Source organism: Megalopta genalis, chromosome 3, assembly GCF_051020955.1.
Source record: "Megalopta genalis isolate 19385.01 chromosome 3, iyMegGena1_principal, whole genome shotgun sequence".
Taxonomy (NCBI): domain Eukaryota; kingdom Metazoa; phylum Arthropoda; class Insecta; order Hymenoptera; family Halictidae; genus Megalopta; species Megalopta genalis.
In genome coordinates, this window is record NC_135015.1 from 23,626,154 (window position 1) to 23,651,118 (window position 24,965).

At 47.9% G+C, this 24,965-nt stretch overlaps 1 protein-coding gene across 1 annotated transcript in view; it reads right to left on the reverse strand.

The window, feature by feature from the left end:
- The window catches only part of HGTX (HGTX homeodomain transcription factor), a 51,171-nt gene extending 44,300 nt beyond the window's left edge, over positions 1-6,871 (reverse strand). The window contains exon 1 of the mRNA XM_033473628.2: positions 5,400-6,871. Coding sequence (XP_033329519.1) covers positions 5,400-6,240 — 841 coding nt within the window. The 5' untranslated portion in view covers positions 6,241-6,871. The remainder of the gene's footprint in view (positions 1-5,399) is intronic.
- Between the last annotated feature and the right edge of the window lie 18,094 nt (positions 6,872-24,965).

Consider the following 24,965-nt stretch of genomic DNA (forward strand, 5'->3'; position numbering starts at 1 on the left):
AAAAATTGCTTGACAAAATCGTGTTATTTTTTGGAAGCGAAAGGACATAAGTGCGATGGCATCTGTTCGTCGCCGAATTGGAATGTTTTATAAATATTATAAGCCATATTGGAACCGATGAAAAAAGAACCGTACACGCAACTGTATTAAAAGGAGACTGTTACTAATATTCAACGACCTGCCTCAAAAATCTAATAAAATCAAAAGGTCTAATAAAGGTCGCCCAGTCATCGTAACGAACTTAAAAAACTTTTATGAGGCGCCTTCGACTATAAAGACGGACAAGTGCAGAAATCTGCAGGAATTACTTGAATTCGTGCCACCCACTCGACATTTCGACTAATAAAAATTATAAAGAATTAACAAGTTATTTGAAATTCCGGATCCTAACCTCGAAGCTCGTTTTCTCGAAACGATCGCTCGCACCCCTTCGCTTTTGACCGATTCAATTCTATCCGTTTGGCCGGAAAGTTCGTGCGGTTTTCGACGATCCTGGAAGCTGGCCGTTCTACGATGAAACTAATTTCAGATTGTTTAAGAAGATCGTAGTTTTACTGGTAACGCTTAAAACCTCAAATTCTATCCAAAGCGCGGTTCCAAACCAGCAGAAAGCACGATTACACCCCCGTTTACGAACGGTGTATTATGAAATTACATAAAATATTAGAAAAGTTCATATATATATAATTAAATCGCATAATTCAGTACAGACATTTCTTTATGTAAAAAAATGCTTTGTATTTGCTTGTTAAAAAGCACAGGAACTTTCTGGGCGACGCGATACTTGTTAATTAATCCCCGAGTTCGTTGAATCATCGAGACCAGCTTTTAGATCGAAGATGTCAGCAATTCTTAAACACTATAATAAAATTGTCTATCCAATTGATTGTCTCGTCTAATAAAAATGATCTGCGTCAATCGCGTAACGTAGGAGACAAGTGCGATCTTATTTCTCTCAATCTCTATTTCTCTTAAATAAATTATAATTGACGTATCGGTATACTCTTAATTTCTCTAATTTCTTCGCTATTCTACGTTTCACCTGCACATTTTTTCTCTCGCAAATGCGCGTAATTAGCGGTCGAGAATCAACTGTTGACACGGCTCGCGAGACGCAAAAGTGGCCGACGGCGAACGTCGGAACGGAAACCGAAAAGATTCGACCACCGAGCGAGCCGTTCCCGACGAGCAAACGGCCGCGGAAAATTCGAGGACCCTTAAAATCCGACCTATATTGTCCTCGATCTAATTCACGAACTCATAAACCCTAGTCACGCGCCACCCTCGTTCGTAAAATATATTTAGTGTTTCTGAGCGGCGGCGGCGGCGGCGCTCGACGGCCGCACTCTTAAATTTATAATCCCTTGTATGCGCCGCGATATCATTAATAACGGGCGCACAAGTTTGTGAATGAACCCTTTAACGTCGCCGTGCACTCCCGGCGCCCTCGGATTCACAAAATGGCGAGCGGACCGCGAGAACCAGTCGCGACCACTGCGGCTCGTCCGCCGTTCTTCGTCGAGCGCTCTCTTCGAAGCAGCTTCATTAATCGCTGGACTGTGGATTTTTATGCAAAATAAAGATTGTTCGCACGAATTGAACGAAACAGCGGTGAAATAAACAGTATAAATGTATTTATTCTCTTGGCGATTTTAGTGCGAGAGCAACGCGACAGCGAAGGCCAATTCTTACGATGTTTTCACTATTTTATGCTTTATTTTTGGATTTCTGTCCTAAACGCGTAAATTCCGCGCAGTCCATTAATTACATTTTTTTGAGTGACGCGATTGTGCAACCTCCGCTAATTCAATTCTATCGAACTTTGTGTCGGGAACGTATCTGCGCCATGCTCGTTATTTATTGAAATGTTTTATCTAGTAATCTGGCAGTTTTCGGAATATTTGAGAGTATTTGAGAGTATCTGAGAGTATTTGAGAGTATTTGAGAGTATTTGAGAGTATCTGAGAGTATCCGAGAGTATTTGAGAGTATCTGGGAGTATTTGAGAGTATCTGGGAGTATTTGAGAGTATCTGGGAGTATCTGAGAGTATCTGAGAGTATTTGAGAATATCTGGGAGTATTTGAGAGTATCTGAGAGTATCTGAGAGCATTTGAGAATATCTGAGAGTATCTGAGAGCATTTGAGAATATCTGAGAGTATCTGAGAGTATTTGAGAGTATCCGAGAGTATCTGAGGGTATCTGAGAGTATTTGAGAGTATCTGAGAGTATCTGAGAGTATCTGAAAGTATTTCAAACATCACGCCTTTTATCTTTTAAACGAAGTCACGCAGTCGACGCAGACAATTTTTATTTCGCACAAAGGTCCAGTTTTGTTTATCACAGCGGGACGATCTGCTAATTCAACTTTATTCGATGCTAGAATATATGTAATTTCTCATTTTCGAACATCTATCAATGCGAAGCCAGCTGAAGAGAGGTAAAATCGCACGAGGGTTTAAAAACTGCTTCGGTCTAAAAGCTCGATGACTCAACGATCTCGAGAATTACTTTGAACAAGTATCGGTTCGCCCAGAAAGCTCCTGCGCTTTTTAACAAGCAAATAAAAAGCGTCGAGTTCCAATTGTAATCTCGTTTATTCATTTTCTCTGATCTCGAACCGATTTCATTTGACATTAGGTGTACGAAACGCGTGACAATGGCGGGTCATTAATTTATTAATTTACGCCTGTTCGGACCGTAAAGATACACTTACGAGATGTTTATTCAACGTCTTTACGTTTATAAGCTATGATAAAACAGCTGGTTTTAGAACACCGCGAACAAAGCGTCGAAGCTCCGTCTCTCGTCTGATCGGAAACGTTAGTTAGGACAATTTAAGGAGGGCAGATCGATCGTCGCATCATTCAAGCTTTCCGATTAAAAGCCGGCGAACTTTTGAACGATTGAAGCCGACACGGCGAAACGGGCTTAATTCGACGCGACGGGCTAAAAAATACGATTGCCGCGCGGCTGCTAATTCAAGGAGATTAATAGACAGTGATACGAAGTTGTCCCGAGTGTCGAATAAATCGGATTAAGCCGCGCCGATGTACACAGAGTCGTCAAAAGGTGCATATTTAACGGCGGAAGAATATTTTAAGCAAACATAGCGCGCGCGCGCCGCTGCAAAAATAAACCGCCGCACGCGCGCGCGCGCGATCTTTTCGTTCGCGGAGCGTCGCGTCGCGTCGCGTTCGCAAATGTTTCCGCATTAAACCGACGACCGTGAGCCGGTTTATTATAAATCATCTGGATCGCGGTCGTCTCGTTCTCGTCGCGGAAATCCGCGTTGTCCACCGATTTTTGGAAGCTCGTCGAAGGGCTGCGCCGTAGGGAGCGCCGGCCGTGTTTTCACAGTTCGCGTGTTTCCGCGGGGATCAGAACGCCCCTCGGCCGAGTTGGCCACCGTCGTCAGGTGGTTAACCCGAAATATGCTAACTTTGGATCACGGGATCGTGCCGCCGCCGTTCATCCGATTCCGGTTCTCCGGCCGGATCATTCTCTGATTCGATTCTCTGAACTTCATCGGCGAGACCGTCGCTGACCGCTCGCCCGAGCCAAAACGAATTTCTTTTCCGGTTCGAGTCGAGAGAATTTTGATCCTGCTCGTCGTCCGCGACGAAAAATCCGGAACGTGGAATCCCGTCGAAAATACTGCTTTTTCCCCGGGGAACCGAGTCGTCACTCGCGTGATCGCGATTTTATTATTGGACCGCGGATTTTACGCGATCGCGAGAAAAACGCGCGGCTGAGATATCAAAATGTAAACACGTAAGAGGAATTTCAACGGTACGGTTACACTGCTGTTTTTTTATTGCGACCATTAGCACTGGATTTACGCAGCACAAGAAACAGCTGTTTTGTATTAGTTTATAAAAGTTACTGAATATTAATAAGTTAAGGGACAGAATGAGAGACATCTATGCCCGGTAATTTATTAACACTGGATTCACGGAGCCCGAAGAACGACTGCTTTATATTGGTTTATAAAAGTGTACAATAAGACGTTTATTCTAATTTGTGTAACAAGTGTTATATTGTAATATTTGCCACGAGTAATATATAAATTGAATAAATAGGTCGTAAATGTATCTTTACGATGCGAATAATCGTGAATTAAAAAATTGGTGGTCCGTCATTTTAACGGGTTCCGTAAATCTAGTGTTAAGAGTCGATTAAGGGTCGATTAAGAAAGAATAAATATAAATTTATTTTCATTTAATATCTGTTCCTCGCGATGGTCTCGGAAAATTCGTATCCAGCATAAAAATCCGCGGTCCGTGTATTATGTTGTTATTAGGTCATTCGTTTGGCCAGCATCCCGGCAGCTTAAGGATCGATTAAGGGTCGAATCGAACGAAAGATCGAGCCGTGAGACCGCACGCGGTATGTCACTCTTATTTCGGCATCGCTGGACCGATCGATCACTGCACGCTTGAAATGACGAATCCCTAATTCTTCTCCAATTCGCTTAATATACTCGATTAAATTAACACTATGCCTGTGTATCTCCTTCTTCCAGAATACCTAACCGCGAGAAACGAGGATTCTCGTCGCACTTAGCACAGTCGCGGCTCGCGAAAATGTCTGCGAAACGAAGCAGTTAGACTGCCGACACGACGCCATACGGCGTCATTGATATCCCGCCGAAATGCACTGCAATTATTACCTGATTTGCGAGGAAAAGATGCTTGGGACGCCTAAATATCGCTGTTAGATAGCACGGACCGCACCGTAAATAATTCCGACTCGACGCGGAGAAGGTTGAACGTGAACTAACCTGGTCTCCGATTAGCCCCGCTCCGCACCCATGAACGTGTTTATATGTCGCGTCACGGCTATTGTAGATATAAGGTCACAGGACGAGATATTTCGCGACGCATGCCGATCGTGCTACGTCACGGACGCGATATCTCGCGACGCAATACGCGCCGCCGCGGCGAGTAAACACGCGCTTCTGTTTTTGCTGCGCTCGGCTCGGCTCGCTTCTACGCTGTATCAATGGGGCCGGATTTTTTGCAATCGGAGCGATCTCTAATCGACAATGAAGCCCGCGCGTTTACCATGGCACGGCGCGTATTGTGTCGTGACGTAAGAGAGAGCGAGAGGGAAAGAGAGAGAGCGAAGCGTCTAAAACAGATAACGCGGAAAAACACTGAAACGCGAACGCCCTGCATATCGATACGATTTAATAGAAATTGAAATATTTAACCGAGAGCAGAAAGTATTGCGAGAAGAATGCGCGCGAGGGTGGCCGCCGGTCACCGACGCAAGGGTTAAATAACGGCATCGAAGAAGCGAGCACCCTGTGGTGGCGCTAACACCGAACACCCTCGACGGGAACAAGTTCCCCGATCCGACGAAATAAAAGAAAGCAACGAAGGTGCATATACGAACCGGAGGAAGCGGTGAATCCCGCGTGCATGGCGTATCTAGGCGTCGTCATGTGCTGGGGGTGCGGCGAGGGTTGCAGCGCGGCGTGCGTCGCGGAGACGGGTGCCTGCGGGTGCGTGGCCGCGGGTCTCGACAATATCGAGTCGATCCCATGGGGATTGCTGCCGACGGAGGTGATGGAGGTGGCGGGACTGTGTTTGCCGCTTCCGGTCGGCGACGGCTGGCCCTGGGTGATGGTGGACAACGGCACGCTGATCCTGGGCAGCTGGATGCCGGGCTGCGGTTGCTGTTGATGGTGAGCGTGCTGTTGTTGCTGTTGATGCTGGTGTTGCTGGTGCTGTTGGTGCTGTTGGTGCTGGTGTTGCTGCTGCTGGTGATGGCTCCTCTCGGCCATCGAGTGGAGGGCGGCGAGCGGCTGGCTGGCCAGCATGCTGCCGCCGGCCGCGCTCAGGTTCAGGAATTGGAGAACGTGCGGCGCGGCGGCCGCGTGGAAATCGTGGAGCCAGGGCGGCCTCGGCGGCGGCGGCGAATGGCTGGAGGCCGGCGGCGGCGAGCAAGAGCCCAGGGATGATCCCGCCGAGGAGCTCCTGTCGCCCTCCAGGTGGCTGTTCCGTCTGTGAGCGTCGCTCAGCGACGACATGTTCTCCGGCTGCGGTTCCGGAGCGGATCGCGATCGCGGCCGGCCCTCCGGGCACGGGTCACCGGTGTCGTCGCAGGCCTTCTTCGAGCCGGTGCTGTTCCGCTGGTCCTCGTCCTCGTCGTTGTTGTTGTTGTTGTTGCTGCTGCTGCGATCGTTGGTGGTGTTGCTGCCGGCGTTGTTGCTGCTGGTCAAGGAACACACCATCTCGCACCACGCATAGTTCGGCAATGGACGGAAAATCTTGGGAGAGACTCGCGGAACCGGGACGCGGTCCTCTCTTTCTCTCTCTCTCTCTCTCTCTCTCCCTCTTTCGCTCTCTCTCTTTCTGTCTCTCTCTCTTTCTTCGCAAGAGCTCGACGACGGTTCCTCCGCACACTGTTTCCTCACTGATACACAACGGACATGTCGCACTCGTCGCACAGCAAGCCTCCTGTGTCCCCGCGGTCGGCCTACGCTCTGCTGTTGCTGATACCGATGATGATGACGATGACGATGATGCTGGCTTCACGAGTCCCGGTCACTATCCTCGCGATCCATCCTAGGCGAGCCGAGGCTCTGTCACTTCGCGACCGTCGCCTGGTCCGGGCTGTCCCAGGGATCAAGAAACACCGGCGAGAAAGTAAGAGAGAGAGAAAGAGAGAGAGAGAGAGAAATAGTATAGACAGAGAAAGAGAAAGAGAAAGAGAGAGAGAGAGAGCGAAAGAGAGAGAGGGAGAGAGAGAGACTGCGGAACGACGTCGGAAAACGCCGGCAGGACCGTGTCTATGGATCGACGCGTGCGAGAACCGATGGGGGGTGGCCGAGTGACTCGCCAAGTGGTGTGCGACTGGGGTGCATCGGGTAGCAGAAGCTGCGACTTACTCCCGGCATGGTCGCTGAGCGGCGGGGGTTCGGATTTCGGGTTTCGGGCTCGGGTGCCCGCCGGCGATAGGTCGGCCGTGGCGCGGCCGACGCCGGCGAAACGAGTCGATTGGCGTGGAAACGGTGGGTCGGTTGGACGGCGAAGGGCGGTTCTCTGCGCGGATTGGCCGGCGCCGGTCGTTCCTCCGGAAGAAGAGGTGTTTCGGGCGGGGCCTCTCAATCTCGCGTTAGCTTCTTGTTAAGCGTCTTTCATTGTGTGTTTAAATTCGTAATTTATGATCCCGACTGAATAAAACAAGAACTCGCTGGTTCGCTTACTGGCTGGCTGGCTGGCTGGTTGGCCAGCGATCCGGCTGGCTGGCTGACTGGCTGGCTGGATGGCTGGATGGCTGGATGGCTGGATGGCTGGATGGTTGGATGGCTGGCTGGCTGAGCTGTTTGGCTGACTGGCTCGCTAGTTTGCTCGACAACTGGGCACCTCTGTATGACTATGGTGACACTACCGCCTCGATAACTTCCTTGCTTCCTTCCTGCCTTCCTTCCTCTGCCTCCCGCTGCTCTCCTCTCCTCTCCACTCGTCCTCTCGTCCTCTCGTCCTCTCGTCCTCTCGTCGCTGCTCGTCGTCTCCTCTCGTCTCCTCTCCGCGCACCGTTACGTTTCCACTTTCTACGTCCTCGGCGCCCGACCCCCCTCGACCCGGCCGGTCCACCCGAAACCACCCCTAGAAGCTTTCCAGCCAGTCAAGTACGCGTAGACCGAGCAAATCGAGTTATTTGCTTCCGATGGTCCATTTGGCTTGTTCCTCGCGTCCTCCACACGTATGGCGATGCACGTGTCAACGAGAATTCGGTTACTTCGCCCGCCCGCCCTCCCGCCCTTCCCCGCCGGGGCTAAGCCATCGCCTCGTCGGATGACGTAACTAATGTCGGATCAACTTAACCACCCGCCAGACCCTCTGGCGCTCGACCAATCTAATGATCGGCAGACACCGGCCCAGCCTTTCGTTCCTTTCGCTCCTTTCGCTCCGGCTGCGATGAATAATTTATGCCGCTCTTCCACGGCCATTCTCTCCCGGTTACATCCTATTCTTCCGGGCTCCTGCGAACGCGGCCCGCGCAACCCCTCGAATATGGCGGAGAGGAGACAGCGAACCGATGCTATCGGTTTTCCAGCCGGTTGTTCGACGACGACGACGATTCGGCTCTCTCGCGTTCTCCGCCGCTACGCCACCCTGCCGCTGAGTTTTAACGGCGCCGGGGTAAACATCCTCTCGTCTGCAGGATCCGCTCGATCGGTGCCGCGATTCGATAGCCCTCGATCGTTCTTCCTGGGAAGCCGATGCTTCAAGGTAGAAACATGATTTTGATGTCGCGACAAGCGAGATCGCGTGCGGACTCGTAGCAAAAGCGACGCGTGAAATCCTGATCGCGATCCTGATTTGTATCTTGAAGGATTTGGCGCGATAAAAATGCGCAATAAAAATAGGCTCGTATCCCTCGAACGTCGCGAACTTTACGCGTGAAATTCGTGTAACGATGAGTGACGTAATGAAAGCTCGGATCTTAAGATCGAGGGGGAAGATGTAGACAATATTTCTTATTCGAATATATTCTCTCTTAATTAAATGTTCTTACTTAGATGTGTTTTCTTGGTTAAATGTTCTTATTCGAACATACAATTCTCTTAATTAAATGTTCTTATTTAGATGTATCATCTCGATTAAATGTTCTTACTCAAAATGTATTCTCTCGATGAAATATTTTCGTTTAAATAATATCGATATTATGCGATTCGAGTCTTACCTCGGCAGCAAACGAAGCGGAAGAAGGAACGGCGAGTTTCCGGGGGAAAATCGCGTCGATCCGCGCAGCGATTCCGGTCGACAATAACGCGCGTCCACCCGGGTTGCCTCTTTATCTGACGCTAATAAAAGCCGCCTTATTTAAACAGAGGATCGCCAGATTATTCAGCATAATTGAACGCCGCTATCGAGCCGGCCATATGCCGTGTTTTCACGAACCGTTAAATCGCTGCCGCTTTTATCGCGGCTGCCGTCGCTTCTCTCTCTCTCTCTCTCTCCTCTCTCTCTCTTTTTGCCTCTCTCTTTCTCTGGCATCGGTGTATCGTGTAAAACGGATCATTACGGAGAACGGTCGAGAGATCGCCGAGTGCTCGAACAGATTCGCGGGGCCCGAGAGTTTTCGAGTTGCCGCGGCGATAAATCAAAATTAACTTCCGGCGAAGGACGATCTCTCGTGTCGCCCGCGTTCCCCCGGGAGAATGGAGCCCGGGAAACTTCTTCGTGGAAATTAAACGTGAATTCGGGACGAGTAACGCGTCCACTATTTTTCCGGGGCCGGGATTCCGTGCTGGATCCTCTCCTCCCCATCCCGGGACTTTTACAACGGGAACACCGGGAATATTTCAACTTCGACTTTAATACTCCGGGAAAGTAGAAAAGAACGCGGAGCGTTCCGTCGCGCTCGCGCTCACGCTCGCGAACACGCGAAAATTATTCGCCGGTTTCGGGGAAATTATTGAAACAATTTTCCACCGAATCCTCGCGCACCGATCTCACAGCTCCGCGACGCGTTGCGCTTTCGATTTGCTTTCCTTCTGCTCTGCTCTTCTCTCGAGAGCAGCTTCCGCTCTGAAAGGCTGAGAAGAACGTTTTACAATTTTTCTTGCTATAAATTATATAAATAAAGTGATAATCTTGGGTCGCCGACGCTAAAACTCTTTCTAGTCCGAGTCCGACGACTCTTTGGCGCCATTAAAAATTGTTCCATCGCGTTTGGAAATAATAGCTCGTTTTGGAAGCCCGTCGCCGAATCATTTACAATTATTTACAATTATTTGTTCGGTTTACGCCACCGACGTTGCTCGCCGAGGCGGCGCGGCGACTCATCGCCGCGTGTTTGCACCGCTTTTCCCTGATTTAAACGGGAATCCGGCCGCGTCCCTGGCCGTCGGAGGGTGTCGGGAAGTCCGCGGGGAAAATCGCAGGGCGTGGATGTGTTTTCCGCGATGCAGCTGATTTTCGGCGAGCAACGACGATGCTTCTCCGGCCGAGCGGAGTCTCGACGATTCGACGCTGAAACACCCGATGTGCTCGCAGACGGTTTATCGCTGCTTCGAGATTGTACTCCACGCCGAGCAGAGCCCCTCCCCCGTACCCTCTCCCCGTGTTCACCGACTTTAATTAACTCCGGCACCGTGATTACGCGACGCCCGTCCGCGGAACTCTATTCCTATCGGAAAGAACGGAAGTTCATCGGCGGGAAAATCGAGCGGTCTTCTTCCCTCCCCCTTGCCCCTACCGACGATCCTATTATAATTTCAAAACGAATTTAACCCTTAAAAAATGCACGACTTCTTTGCTTTCAGTTTTTATTTATCAAACTTTACTGAAAAATGAGCGTATATTAAGGGGGAAAAATGAAGACAAAAATTATGTCTTCGGGAAAATAGTTTTTTGTTGCAAAATTATCGTATGTAGCCAATCGACTACGAAACAAAATATAACTGTTTTCCTAAAGATATAATTTTTGTCCTTATTTTTTCCTTAATAATATACTCATGTTTTATATATATGTTGCCAAACGGCAACACGATGCATTTAAGGGTTGAATTTACTCGGACGTTTTTACTTCAATTTACTATAACTTTTGTACTTTCATTTACTTTGAGATGCGCGGGGTTATCTTGCTATTAAATCTAGCAAAAAATCTCGCAGTAAATTCTCCCTAATTTTTCTTCGGCTCGCAAGCAAAAATGGAGAATTTGAGGAGATACGATTATCCGAGTCTTGGGCCTCGTTTCTATGATTCTTGACAATCGGGAACTGTAAAACTGAGCCTCGAAGCCTGCCGAGAATTTACTGTACCTTCAAGTATTATTCAACGATATTACCATTCGCCTAAATTCTGTTCGTTGCTTCGAAAAATCAAGTCTCGCCCAGCATCCTGTTTCGGTCCGCCGTTTCGTTCCCGAGCCTCGAGGATGTCTCGCAGGACAATGGACTGTCGTCGCATTTGCAGCGTTTGCATGGCGCAGTGAGTAGTCCCCGAAAGTATGATTAAAAGGAGCTCTTAATTTCATTGAATGGGGCCCCGGGCCTGGAACGGAGCACGCGATTATTCGTTTTAAATGCGTACAATATTTTCGCGCGATTACGCAGCGATCGTCACGCGACTGTCGTCGAATAATTGGGGACGCAGGGACGGGGAGAAAAAGAGAGATAGAGAGAAATAGAGAGAGGAGAGATAGCGTGAGAGAGAGATATATAGTGAGAGAGGAAGAGAGAGGAGAGACAGTGTGTGTGAGAGCAAAAAGGAGAGGGAAAGTTGGAGAGAGAAAGAGATAGAGTGGCTAACTGTATGGTTATTCCATCATCTGCCGTGGAACACGATGACACGGATTACCGGCTGCGGGCCCGAAGGATCGGGCTGCATGGCTAATAGAATGCAATCATCGGCGTGTAATGATTGGGGCACAATGCCGGCCCCCGGGCACCCTGGGTCGCCCGTGTAAAATGACTTCTTCGCCAACAGTCGGCCCATCCTTCTCTCTCTCCCTCCCTCCTTCTCGCTCTGTCACTCTCTTTCTCTCTCTTTCTCTCTCTTTCACCCTCTCTCTCTCTCTCTCTCTCTCTCTCTCTCGACCACTGCTCGCCTTTTTCCAGCGCGCGTGACATCCTTCCTCGTTAATAAAAGCCGATCACGCGTAAAATTAGCCGGCATTTATCACCGAAAGACCAGCCCTCTCTGCCTCACCGGGCCCCGCTCAATTATCGGTTTATGTCCCGTAAAACGAAACGAAACGAAACGAGGAAGTCCCAGAGCGAAGCCGGGGAAACGTCGAAGCCTCGTTCACAGGTGATCGAACGGTCTAGATTCTCGGTGAAAAGATCGTTCGTTCTGGACCAGCCGCTTCCTGGCCGAGGACAGAGTTCACCGGATTTTCTCTTACCGGAGGATTTATTAGTCATTTACGAGAACCCTTTCAACCGGACTTCTTTCCTATCGATGTTTTAATTAATTTCACGCTGGACATCGATGACCCGCTGACCCCGGCGATGAGCGTTTAGAAGCGATGGTAACGGAATGCAGGTAAAATGTTGATAAATAGATGATGAATAGATATAAATAGAAAATAAATAGAAAATAAATAGACGTAAATGGAAAATAAATAGAAGGTAGACATAAATGGAAAGTAAGTAGAAAATAAACAGAAAATAAATAGACATAAATGGAAAATAAACAGAAAATAAATAGACGTAAATAGAAAAGTCTTGGCAAACTTTTTACCGGTTGCCGAGGCAAGAGTTAAAAAAAGAAATCAAGCCTGCAAAAACCAAGAAATCGCGACGACTTTGCAGTCGCGCAGCAAACGTTCGCGCTAAAAATCATCGAAGGAGGTCGCAATCGGGCTCGGTGCATTCGTCGAATCGCGAGAGACCGTCGCCGATAAATCGTCGCGCAGGGAAAAAGTTCGCGGGGCAACTTGCAGGAAAAGTCGCTCCGTGACTCGCGAGACTCCCCATAGGCGGCCGAGGGGTCCCCATACGCGGAACCGTGTATCGTCAGCCCCTATTTCTTCGCCGAAAAACGTTTGTTTCGAAGTTCGGGTTCTGGAAGTGCCGGTCGACGGACCGTTATCGGATCGGATCCGAGGTGCCGAGTCCTGCGAGAAGAGTCCTGCGAAAGTTTTCCGGTGTCCTGGACGCGGTCACGAGACGCGTAATCGCGGCCCGAATATAAATTCCCGAAATTCGCGACCCTCCGAGCGTCGGCCGGGCGGCCCGGCCCGGCCCGGTCGCATCTGCTACGATATTCTCCTTTCCCCGAGGCTCCCCCCCTTCGAGCCACCTAATTTTTCATGTGGGCTTCGATGGTCCTCGAAACGTTTCGACGACGTTCTGTTTAACCGTGAATGGAGACACGATTTATTTCCACCTATTTAGAGCGGATTTTAAGCGATCGGGACACGGAATCCCGGGGGATGAAATCGAGTATGCGAGGGGCACCGATAGGGCCGGTATTTCATGGTTTCCGCCGAATTTAGGTGAAAGAAACTGCAGTGGCATGTATTTTCGAATGCCTAGCGTGCTCGAACCCCTTGCTGCAGAATTCGGAATCGTTTATTTCTGGATAATTGTTTATCCAGAATAAAACTTAAATTATTCTAAATAAAGATAAATAGTATAAATAGAAATAAATAATATAATAAAATATATATAAAATATTGCCAAAATATTAAGAAATTGCTAAATATCGCCTCTCGTTTGCACGCTTCACCCTTAAACGAAATAAATTGCAGTTGCATCGAAAACAACGCGAAGGCTAACAAAGTCTGTCAAAAATCTATCTTTAAACACGCAATTGAATCAAGATCTAGTTGAATTACAATGTAACTTAAATGTCGACGGATATAATAGCCGTCAAGATCTCTCGTCGCGTTCGATCAAACGATCGTCCAATCGCCGATTGAATCGCATAAGGGCGGAAAGAGAGAGAGTCGCCGAGCGATCGAATTAATATTCGTCGGTGAGAATGAAATAGCGGGCTCGCAGGTCCCATTATCGATCCCGGCGGTACGTCGCAGCCGACCGGGCAGAGTTTCATTAATATTGTCCCCCGAAAGATCATCGCATTATCGTGTGCGGGCTTCACAGTCGTCGCCCGTTTCGTTCCGCGCCGCTGCCTTCCTTCGGAACGGGTCCCATTAAACCCGATATACGCCGGCCACTCCGGGACGTCTCAATTCGGACATTTTAATCCCGTAAATGCTGCTACCGGCCCGCTCGAAACTTCCAATCGCCGGCCGTAAATGTTCATCAGGCTCGTCCGGACACCCTTCGAACTTTGCAACGCAATCGTATTAACGACAACGCCCGACGTGTTCCGGACAAGACGGCAACGACGTTTCGATCCTCGTCGACGAAAACGAATATTAAACGATGCGTTCGCGACGATCCTGCGATTCCAAGGCCGGCGATAATCGTGCCGAGAACGAAGCGCGCGAGCGAAGTTGGTCGTTCGAAGGCGGAAACGTACTAATATCGCGCGAAATCCCGCGAAATCTCGCGAAATCATGCGAAATCGTAGCAACGAAATCCGTGAACAATGCGTGAATTCGGTGCAACGAAAAGCGCGCAGACTCGACGCTTCTTCTCAACTTCGGCAATTTTCCTCTCGCGTCAAGATCCGCAATTATCATTCGTGGACCCTTGTCGCGGCGATCGCGGCGGCAACAGCGACAGAGCGAGTTTCGAAATTATTTAAACAATCGTTTCTCAACAGCAACGGGGCCGCCGCGTTTCGGCGGGAACAACGGCGAACTTCATAATAGCGATACGCGGGGGTAATTACGCGGGCAATAGCATCGCCGTTGAACTTTGCAATAATAATACCGCGCCGGGGGCAATTATGCTGGTAATAATGACAATGTTGAACTTTATAACAACAATAATAACATGCAAAGGTAATTATGCCGGCAACAGCAACGACGCACGAATGCATCATCGAGCACCGACTCGGCTCGGCTCGTAACCGAGCAATTTAAAACCGATTTGCATGGAGAGCGCGAGCGCGCGAGAGAGCAAAAGAGAGAGAGAGAGAGAGAGAGACGTCCGTTCGTCCATTTGTATCTTATAACTGGAAGAAAATGGCGTTTTTGTTGGCGCGATCGGCGCGGCGCGACAGAAGATAAATTCATCGTTAAGAACTAGGCCCCCGGTCGTTCGGTTTTATCTGCTCTCTCCATGGAAAGTCATTACGATCTCTCTCCTCTCCTCTCCTATCCTCTCCGGCACAGTCGCGCACCCTTGATCCGGCTGACCGCCCCCGGGCGGCCGGCCCGCGGAATTATTAGCGGGGCCGATGGATCGGCCAATAAAATCGCGCGAATCGCGGGGCCGTGGCTCATTGTCGCGATCAACCGGCAATAAAGCTCGGAGAGCCCGGTGATTAAACGGCGCCGATTAATCGAGTCGCCGCATTAGGTCTTCGGCCGGCCGCCGCGACGAATTGAAACGCTTAACAAATCCCAATTAGCGTTCATTTGCAAATTCCTCCGCGGCCGGGACCGGGCAGCACCCTTCTCCCTCTTGGGTGCGGGCCGTCGCGGCGACGCGTCTCGTCGCGCCCGATGCACGCGACGGGAAAAAACGAGGACGCCGGGCAGCGAAGCGTTTAACGGAGGCGATAAATGTGTCTCGCACCTTTTCTTCTTTTTCTTTCTTTTTTTCACCGGGACGCCGCGCCTCTCTTTTTCACTCGGGGACCTCTTTACCGTCTTGTTTTATTCGCCGATTCTTAATTGAGACTTTTATGCGACCGGTAGTCCCGGATTTTACCACTCTACGCGCGAGCGATCCTCCGCAGGCCGCAAGAAAGTATTATCAAAGCGGAGAGAGCGTAACTGTTGTAACCGAGGCGAGATTAAACGCGAGGGTAACTGTTAAATGTTGCTTGAAATCATTTTGAATACCAACTGCCGTTACAATTTATCGTTATGTATGTAATTAATGCAACAACGCAATAATGATATAATATAAATTATAATATATAAAATTTTATATATTATAATTTCACGAAGTAGGTATATTTCATTGCAACGCCAATCGGACTTCCACAACCGAAATTAACAACGATGAGTAGAAAAATCTACTTGCTGTTACAGTGCAAGAACACCCTCTCAGAAAATCCGTCGAATATATCAGACTAGAATTACGTTGGAATTCGTTATATTAAAAATCACACAGCATCGATTACAATGTTATATCAATTAAAGCGAATAGGTCGTTCAGATTTTGTCCTCCTTACAATGTGATATTAATTGAATCGAATAGGTCGTACAGACGTTTCCTCCGGCTCGCCGAAAATAAAAGCGGACCCGTCCAAGGCGTCGCGGCTATAATGTCGCCGCACCGTGTCGGAATTAATAAAACGGATAAAGGAACGGCGCAACAATCGCGAGACTCCGCGGACTGTTCAGAGGACCATTAAATGCGGATCAGAAACCGCCTCGCAGCCCGGCGAAAGGCACGCAGCGTCCTCGTGGATCGTGCGGGTGAACAAAGCGCGGCCATCTTGGAGTCGTCTGTCTCGCAGAAAGAGAGAAAGAGAGAGAAAGAGAGAGCGGTATAAAACGAGAATTCCGATCCCCGGAATAATAGGCTAATTACAATTACGGTCGGCCCCGGGCAGAAAGTGTTGGGCTACCTGCTATTCTCCGGGCAGGCCGATTATAAAGCTAAGCCGGAAATAGAGGGAGCTGAATGGATGATTGATAATGGGCCCGGGCCCCGAGGCGGTCCCGAGGCGGGCCTCGCCTCGTGGCCGAGGCCGAGAGATTCCGCCGCACAACCTGGCCGCAGGTTTCGCTTGCGCGGCGAAGCCGTCGACGTCGAAAGTGGTCCACGTTCCCGCCAGCCGGAGTCTGTTCAAACGGCCGGTGCCCCGGACCAACTATTTTCATTGACCAAATTTAACGCTAATACTGTCCAAATACGACGGTCGGCATTGTCCAGGGCCCATTCAGGCCCGACGGCTACCGGCCCGGCCACAGCTGCTCCGATTCCGACAAACAGGCTCGAGTCACCTTCTCGCCTTTTCGGGTCTATCACTCATCGTTTCGACGAACAACCGGCTGGGGAACGAGCGTCGAACCTCACGGGGGTCCATTCACACGCGATCACGGGGCCCCGTGCACGTCGACGACGTTCACGCCACTCAATGTCCGATTTCGCCCGCGACGAGGCTTATCGTCGACGACGTGATCGGCTCGGTCTTTGGACAATCGACGGGACAAGGGTCCCGGTCACTGGCACAGCAACCCCTTGTTGTACGATTCGACGAGCGCCAGTCGTCGTGGAAATCTCTAGCGACTTATTAGTAGTATTTAGCAACTTGTTAACTTGTTAACAGCGAAATTTTAATGGACGTCCAGTGCACTCGACTGCAAAATTAAAGCATCGCTGATTCTTGGCCGAGAGATTGTCGATCTTTGAACAGCTGTAACTCCGTTCAAAGTCATTATGAAACGATGAATTTTATTTCAAATTAAAGCTTGAAATCTCTACTTTGCGACGCTTTATTTTAATATTTAGTATCGTCCATTCCCTGAAGCTTTTAATATCGTTCATCCCCTAAAGCCGAGGGCATGCTCGCGACACCGAAAATGTGCAAACTTCAACATCCCCTGTGGACTTGGAAAAATTTTTCTCGACCATGCCGTTTACAGCATCGGAAAGTTTAAAGTTTCCTCTTTAATTCGTGGGTCGAATTATGTCGCTACGATTTTTTCTCGCAAAGTTGCAGCATCTTTGAACGATGATCGATTCTTATCCTCATCGATCCTTAGGTCCACGACGTTCCGCCATCTTTTTCCTTTATTCGCGGCAAATTGCCGTAAATTCTCTCCAATTGTCCTGACAATTTTGGAAGAGCAGACACGATTGTTACAGTCGCCGATTGTCCACGACTATGAAAACCATGATGATCCATTTTTGTTCGCAAGCTGAAAGGACAATTGCGGAGAATTTGACCGAAAGTTGACCCCGCCTTCTGACCGTTCGAGATCGTTGCATCGTAGGCGACAGTTCCTCGACAGTACCAAAGCCTGCGCGAATCAATCGGCCGGAGGGTGCCGGAGGAACAATTGCACCGGCGAGAGGGTTTATTAACATTCACGGCGACACCGGCGATAAATTTTCCGTCGAAGCGGAGTGACTTGCCACGTGGACGAGGGCCGGGATCGATCGCCGATTCGAAACGAACGGCCCCCGGATAGTATATTATGCAAATATTTAGCTATTAATGTTTTCTTTATGACGCCGGCAAGTAATTTGTTTCGTAATTAGTATTTAGCGTAAGAGTTATTCGTTTGGTAATTACTGGCCGGCCCGCCGGTCGGCTTCGCGGAACGCTATTCCGCGCAGTTTTGCATACGATTTTCATTAGTCTATCGCCGTGCGTTAGAGGTTAATGCGATCGGTACAATATCGAGATTTGCACGTAGTAAAGTGTCCCGCGAAAAGTGCTGCCCGCGTTCGATCGCTGCACCACGACCTGCACTACGGTGCACAAGTACGGCGAATTCTCCGCAATTGTCTCGCAGCCAAATTTCGGGTTACTGTGAATTTACCTGTGCTAGTACGACGCCTATGTAATTTATTGCTACGTCGATGCTAAGGAACCACGGAGTCGGCCAAGCGTGAGATGCGGCACGCGACGCGAATTTCCGGGAGACAACGTCTCCGAATTGCCTTTGGATCGTGTCATGTGGCCTCCAAACTGCCTTCGAAAAGCCTCAGAATTGCTTTCAGATCGTGTCACGTGGTCTTCGAATTGCCTTCGAATCGTGTCATGTAGTCTTCGAATTGCCTTCGAATTACCTTCGAATTATCTTCGAATCGTGTCACGTGGCCTTCGAATTACCTTCGAATTATCTTCGAATTACCTTCAAATTGTCTTCGAATTATCTTCGAATTACCTTCAAATTGTCTTCGAATTACCTTCGAATTGCCTTCGAATTGCCTTCGAATTGCCTTCGAATTGCCTTCGAATTACCTTCGAATTACCTTCGAATTGCCTTTGAATTTCCTTCGAATTACCTTCGAATTGCCTTCGAATTGCCTTCGAATTGCCTTTGAATTTCCTTCGAATTACCTTCGAATTGCCTTCGAATTGCCTTCGAATTACCTTCGAATTACCTTCGAATTGCCTTTGAATTTCCTTCGAATTACCTTCGAATTGCCTTCGAATCGTGGCACGTGGCCTCCAAATTGCCCTCGAATCGCAGCAAAAAATTATAAATAAGAAAGTCAACTCATTCTTCAAGTCATCAAGTCTTTTTTTGCCGACTGCCCCGAATTTCCACCTAAACGCGATTCCCAAAAAGAATCGCGACTTAGTATTCTCGGATCTGCCGGTTTCAATTCCAATCTCCGAACATTTCCGGGAGAAATAGCTGCACTTGCGCAGAGAGAGAGAGAGAGAGAGAGAGAGAGAGAGAGAGAGCAGCGCAGCATCTTTTCCGACAATTTGCCAACGGTGTTGTAAATTGTTGCTCGTGCTTTCCCCGTTTCTCGATCGTTTGCTACCGATAACGCGGCAAACGGTGACATTGATTGAACAGGAATGGGTGCGCAGATTTTGATAATGCCCGAGGATAGAACGGACAAGTGTTCTCGCCGAGTGGAATGCAAAGCACGTTGTATACAATGGAACAACGCCGCTCTGCCGAAAGGTTTAGCAGCGTTTCTCGGGTGGGAACCGTAAAAATGATTCGCGAACGAAATAAGCGCGGCGCGGCGTTTCAGCGTTCTAGTCTGAAATATGCAAATGCGGGTGTGCGTACAAAAGCACGCGGATAAAGAGGGTTGCGCGCGTCAGATTCTCCCGGCGGTTCGAATGTTTTCGCGAGGGTGGCCCCGCGCGAATACGTGATTTCTTCGCGGATTTTTTCGCCGCCGAGTTTCCTTTCAACCCTTCCGATGCAACAAGCTCGAAAGACGATACTCGAATCGGCAACGATCCGCGGTCGGAATAATCGGCGCCACAAATTTCTGTCGAGTATCGTCGAGTATTATTTAATTAAAAAAAAAAAGAAATATTAAAAACGCGTGGAGAAAACCGAGACGAAGTTATCGTTATTAACATTTAAAAAAAAAGAAAGAGAGAAAAGGAACTAGCCAGCAACAAGAGAAACATCGTATCCGTAACACGCCGGGTGTAAATTTCGCTTCGGAGAGATTAATTGTTAATGATTAGGGTCTGGCGCCATTAGCGATATTATTATATTCGGGGAATAAGGGGTTGACAGCGTGTTTCCGGCATGTTGGCGTGACTTTGCAGGCAGTCTGGTGGTCGCGAGAGGTGTCCCGTTTCCTCTCTCTCTCTCTCTCTCTCTCTCTCTCTCTCTCTCTCTTCGCAGCGACGACAAAGTCCGCGCGAGGAGTTATTATGATAATTCCACGGGAAACTTTGTCCTACGTCGCCATTATTCTCGGACGAGATAACCGGTTAATAAAACTCGGGAACGGTTTACATCGGGCAGCGCACGCGTGGTTCGATTAAAAGGACCGCTTTCCTCCCCCGCCGCCCTCCGTCCCTCGCCCCGCTGATTTTCCGGCTGTCCCGTTACTGCGAATCGACCGTTTTATTACGGCGTAATAAAAGAATAAATTACCGGTTATCGTCCCGTTTAAATGTGAAACAGAGAATCCATATTGTCCGCGACGCGTATTATCTCTAATAAACCGATACGGCTCGACGCAAATATTTTCGCGAATTGCATTTCCCGCCGGGCCGGCCCCGATTTTCATTCCGCGTTTTCCAACGATTCTTCTTCCCTTTCTCCACTCCCCCTCCACCCCCTTTGCTCGCGAAATCTCCAGCGAAACGGCGACCGGCATATTAATTCGCTCGATAAGGAACCGGAAACGCGATATGAAAATAATCGAAATTTTTCTTTCTTTAGAAAAGATTCCATTGTATTCGGCGATATCGAACGGAAATAAATTGTTCCTTTTGCTTGTTTTTATAAGTCGAGGATAATTTAACGATATCGTAAAATTATTCTTATTATAATATCAATAGTATTATATTAATATTATACTGTAATATCTATAATATTATATTAATATTATATATTATATAATGTCAATAATATTATAGCAATATTATATATTATAATGTCAATAATATTATAATAATATTATATATTATAATGTCGATAATATTATATTAATATTATATATTATAATGTCAATAATATTATAGTAATACTATATATATTATAATATCAATAATATTATATTAATATTATATATTATAATATCAATAGTATTATATCAACATTATATTAATAAAAATCAATATTACGCTCCACACGACGAGCGTCCATTTCCCACGAAATTAAGCTTTGAATTTCGTCCGTCTAATTAGCATTAATCGCGACACGGCGCGATCTCGATTCCCGGCGATCTTCAAGGGCAGCCTCTATCGCGACAGACAATTGAACGGTCAAACAAAGCGGTTTGGCGAGGGGCGAGGGAGGGAGGGAGGGGAGCGATAAGATAAACCGATCGAAGCGACGTATTAACTCGCGAATAATCTCCGGGTGTGTGCCGATCGTATAATACATCGTGTGTCCGGCGATTTGATTGCGTCCGACATCGAAAGAATCGTGGAAAATCGCTCGATAACGGCGCGATAAAAGGTCGCGATAAAATTAGCCGGCGGGCAATCTAACGGCGAGCCGTTGTCTTGCGTCGACGCCGAAATTACATGACGGGGAAAATTGGCTCGCGAGCCGCGAGGCTTTACGAGCTGTTTAAGCAAAAGTGAGACCGGGGGACCCGCGCGTTATTGAATATTGTCCGATAACGACGCCGATAGAAATCGCAACGAAATTACTGCCGGCGATTGTTACACGGTTTTACAACGACGCGACGCGCCGGTATCCTTCTCCGAAAGGTCGAACGGAATGCGATTGCTCGAATAGTGCAACGGCAAAATACAGTAATGTCTCCCTAACTGACGCTTAGATTGTGCAGAAAAATGGACGATTTGGGAACAGAAGATACGATTACTCCGGCTTTGCGCTATGTTTTTGTAATCGTTGGCAATCGGTAACTAGAAAAAGGAGTCGCAAGGCTCCTCTTCCCAAATTGTCCATTTTTGTGGACAATCTGAGCGTCAATTAGGGAGACATTACTGTACCGCTGTAAAAATAAATTCTCCCTAATTGCGAAGAAATATGGACGATTCGGGAAGCGAAGACACGATTGCTCGAGCCTCGTTTTTATGGTCGTTGACAATCGGCGACTGTAAAGACGGGCCGCGAGACTCGAACGATTTATTTCGATAATAAATATAATAATAATATAAAAATAAATATAATAATATTTTCGATATTTACGCGACCAAAGTTCAGATTTCCAGCAAGCAAATCGAGCAAGGCTCGATTTCATACGCGCAAAATATGCGCAAAATGCACTCGGTCGCATAAAACAGAGACATTGTAATTCCGAAAAATTGTCTTCGATTCGCAGTTCGAACGGCTTTGATAGTGCAACGGGTTAATACTTCCGATCCTAAGGCGTTCCAAGGAGTCGCCATCTTCGAAAAGGAACCGAAACACCGTGAAATATCGCGAAAAATTGGCTTCTCGCGAGAAATGTCCGCCGCGCGGCGGACGGGTCGAGAGCACCGGAAGAGATCCGTGAACTCGGAACGTCTCCAATTTGCGGAGATATCGCGTGGCACGGGATCGAGATGGTGAGAAACGGTTCCGTGGACCCGGCAGCAGGCTAATTGTCCGTCGAGGTCCAGGCTGCTCTTCCAGGGCCGGACGGGCGCAATAAGCGAGGCTGCCGCGGGATAAAGATGGAGGCCCGATGCATCAATGTCATCGCGTACAACATTGTTCCGGGCGCAACGACTTACCTCTAACGACGTATTTATGGCGTCAAGTTGCGGCTTAAATAATAACCAGTCGATGATGGATGGTCGGTCGACGCGCGCACAAAATCGACATCATTATTGTTGTTGCGGGGTTCCGGCGTGCTCTCTCTCTCTCTCTCTCTCTCCGCCCGGCAAAAACGATATATTCCGGGTAGATACACGTCCGACGCAACGACCGGCAGATGCGTATAATCTGGTCGGCGTTCCAAGATTTTCCCGTCGACCGTTTTCGATCCCGTTTCGCATCTGGGAAAGCCGGAGCCCCGATTCGGCACGCGCGAAGCCGATCTCCACGGTCCTCCGAACTCGGAGTCGCCGCGCTCTCGAGTGCGAAAACATTCGAATCGAACTGGTAATTATTCTGCAGCTTTTACAGTTTTACAGTGTTACGCATTCGTGGCTAAATTGGGTACTTGAAACAGTGTACGAATTGAAAGCATTTGAAAACGTCAATTTTTCGTCTAGTTTGATTTTTGTAATATATATATTTTGATAATATATTTTTAATCCATTAGGGGATGATCGAAGGACGAATGAAGTTGCTGTACGATAAATTCTCCCTAATTGACCCTCGGCTTGGGAGCAAAGATGGACAATTTAGAAAGAAGGGGCTCGAATAGTCGTTGCAGCTCTTCCCAAATTAGGAAAGAATTTACCGGCAATTAGGGAGAATTTAGTCTAGTTGCTTTCCATTCCGCGCAATTCACGCGAACAATTTTTATTTCCGCGTCTGCGACAGTCTGGGTCCTAGCCTAAGCTAGAAATGCTGCAGTCTCGCGAGAAGCTCGCGACTGTTGCGAATAAACAACCGAACAAGGCCGAGGCTAATCTGAGTTTGCGAGAGAAGTTTCGTGCGAGGCGTGGGTGAAACGAGGGGTGCGTGCTAGCCGGTGTTGGACCGGGGCCCGAAAAGAGCATCGAAACGATACAGCGGATCGAAAAGAGCAGAAAGACAGACAGAGCAGAGAGAGAGAGAGAGAGAGAGGGAGCGGAGGGGAACAGAAGCTCGAATGACTTTGCAGGCAACAATCGAGGGAGAAAGGTGGACGCATAATGGTCGGAGATCAAGAACCATAATAGACCTTAGGGTATACGCGGCAGGGCACCAACCGACTGACTGACTGACTTATTTGTATTATGGCATTATAGAGGCAACCCTATATCCGGGGGCCCTGTTCGGCCAGGATTCAGCCGACAGTCACGAAGCCAAAGGGACGCCCATGCAGTTGACCTGCACCGCCTAATTTGATGCTTTAACCTATTGTCGGTGCACGCCGTTTCTATAAGGCCCGCTCGAATGCTGCCTCCTTCTCCCCTCTCTACCCTGATTCGAACAATTTCTGGACAGGATGCGGAGCTGGAATCCCAGGACATTGATGACATAAAATTAATAAAAATGATTATAAATGATATTAGTACTCTGCTCCTCGATCGATTGCGTTTTATGAACCTTGATCCTAGACGAATTTAATTTTATTTCATTCTGAGAAGTTCTATTATATATTAAATTTATTTTATATATATTATATCGATATATTATAATAATTAGTATAACAATTAAATTGTTAATATATTCATATAATATATATTAATAATATAATATCTATTATATATACAATAAATTATATAATAATTAACTATATACAATAAATTATTAGAATTACTGTAATAATTAATATAGGAAATTCCAGTGGACGCCTCGCGGTTTTAGGAGCCAAAGGGAATCGGACAATTCTGAAGCAGCAAACGCAGCTTCGTAACGAAAACGAAGAGGGAGGAGGGGACAGCGATCCAAAAAGAGTTCGTTTTAAAACGTGACGAAGTTGGATTGGAGGCCCAGTTAACGCCAGCCAGGTTTACAACCCTAAATTGCATTTTATTATCCAAGCGTACTTCTATTTATTGACTTCGGATTCGTCTCTCGGGCAGAGACGCGTCCTCCACGCGGCTACCAGCAGGCTACAAAGTAGATTAACAATGGCCGGTCTCTCCCCGTCCCCCATCCCCCCCTTTCTTTGATCCGGCGCAACCCCATTGCCGTGCCCGCCGCGTCCCGCGCCCCTTCGGCAAACAGATCGAAATATTTATTCGGAAAGCAAAGCCAGCCCGCCGGGGAAAACTAGTTCGAGTGAATCTGGAAACGAGCTGCGAGAAATTCTTCTGATCGTTGTAACGAACGCGATTCCGTAGGAAAACAGAGGAACGATCGCTCGGGGCGGTCGTCTCCCTTTGGAACATTGAGTTCGCCCGTGAAAACGTAGCAGCGGCGGAGAGGAAGAATTTCTCCGCTTCCGATAAGTTCCGTCCCCTTTGGTTCGATCGTTTTAAACCAACGTTTCCGATCGTTCGGAAATGAAGCTACAAAACAAGTGGAATCGTTGTTAAATAACTGGAAATAAATCTAAATGAAATTACGGTAAATTCATCCCCTAATTGATGCTCTGCTTTGGAAATAAAAATTGACGATTTGGGAAGAGCAGATTCGATTATTCGTGTGTATATATATTATATACTATTTATTATATATTTTTATAATAATTAATATTATTATATTATATTATATTATATTATATTATATTATATTATATTATA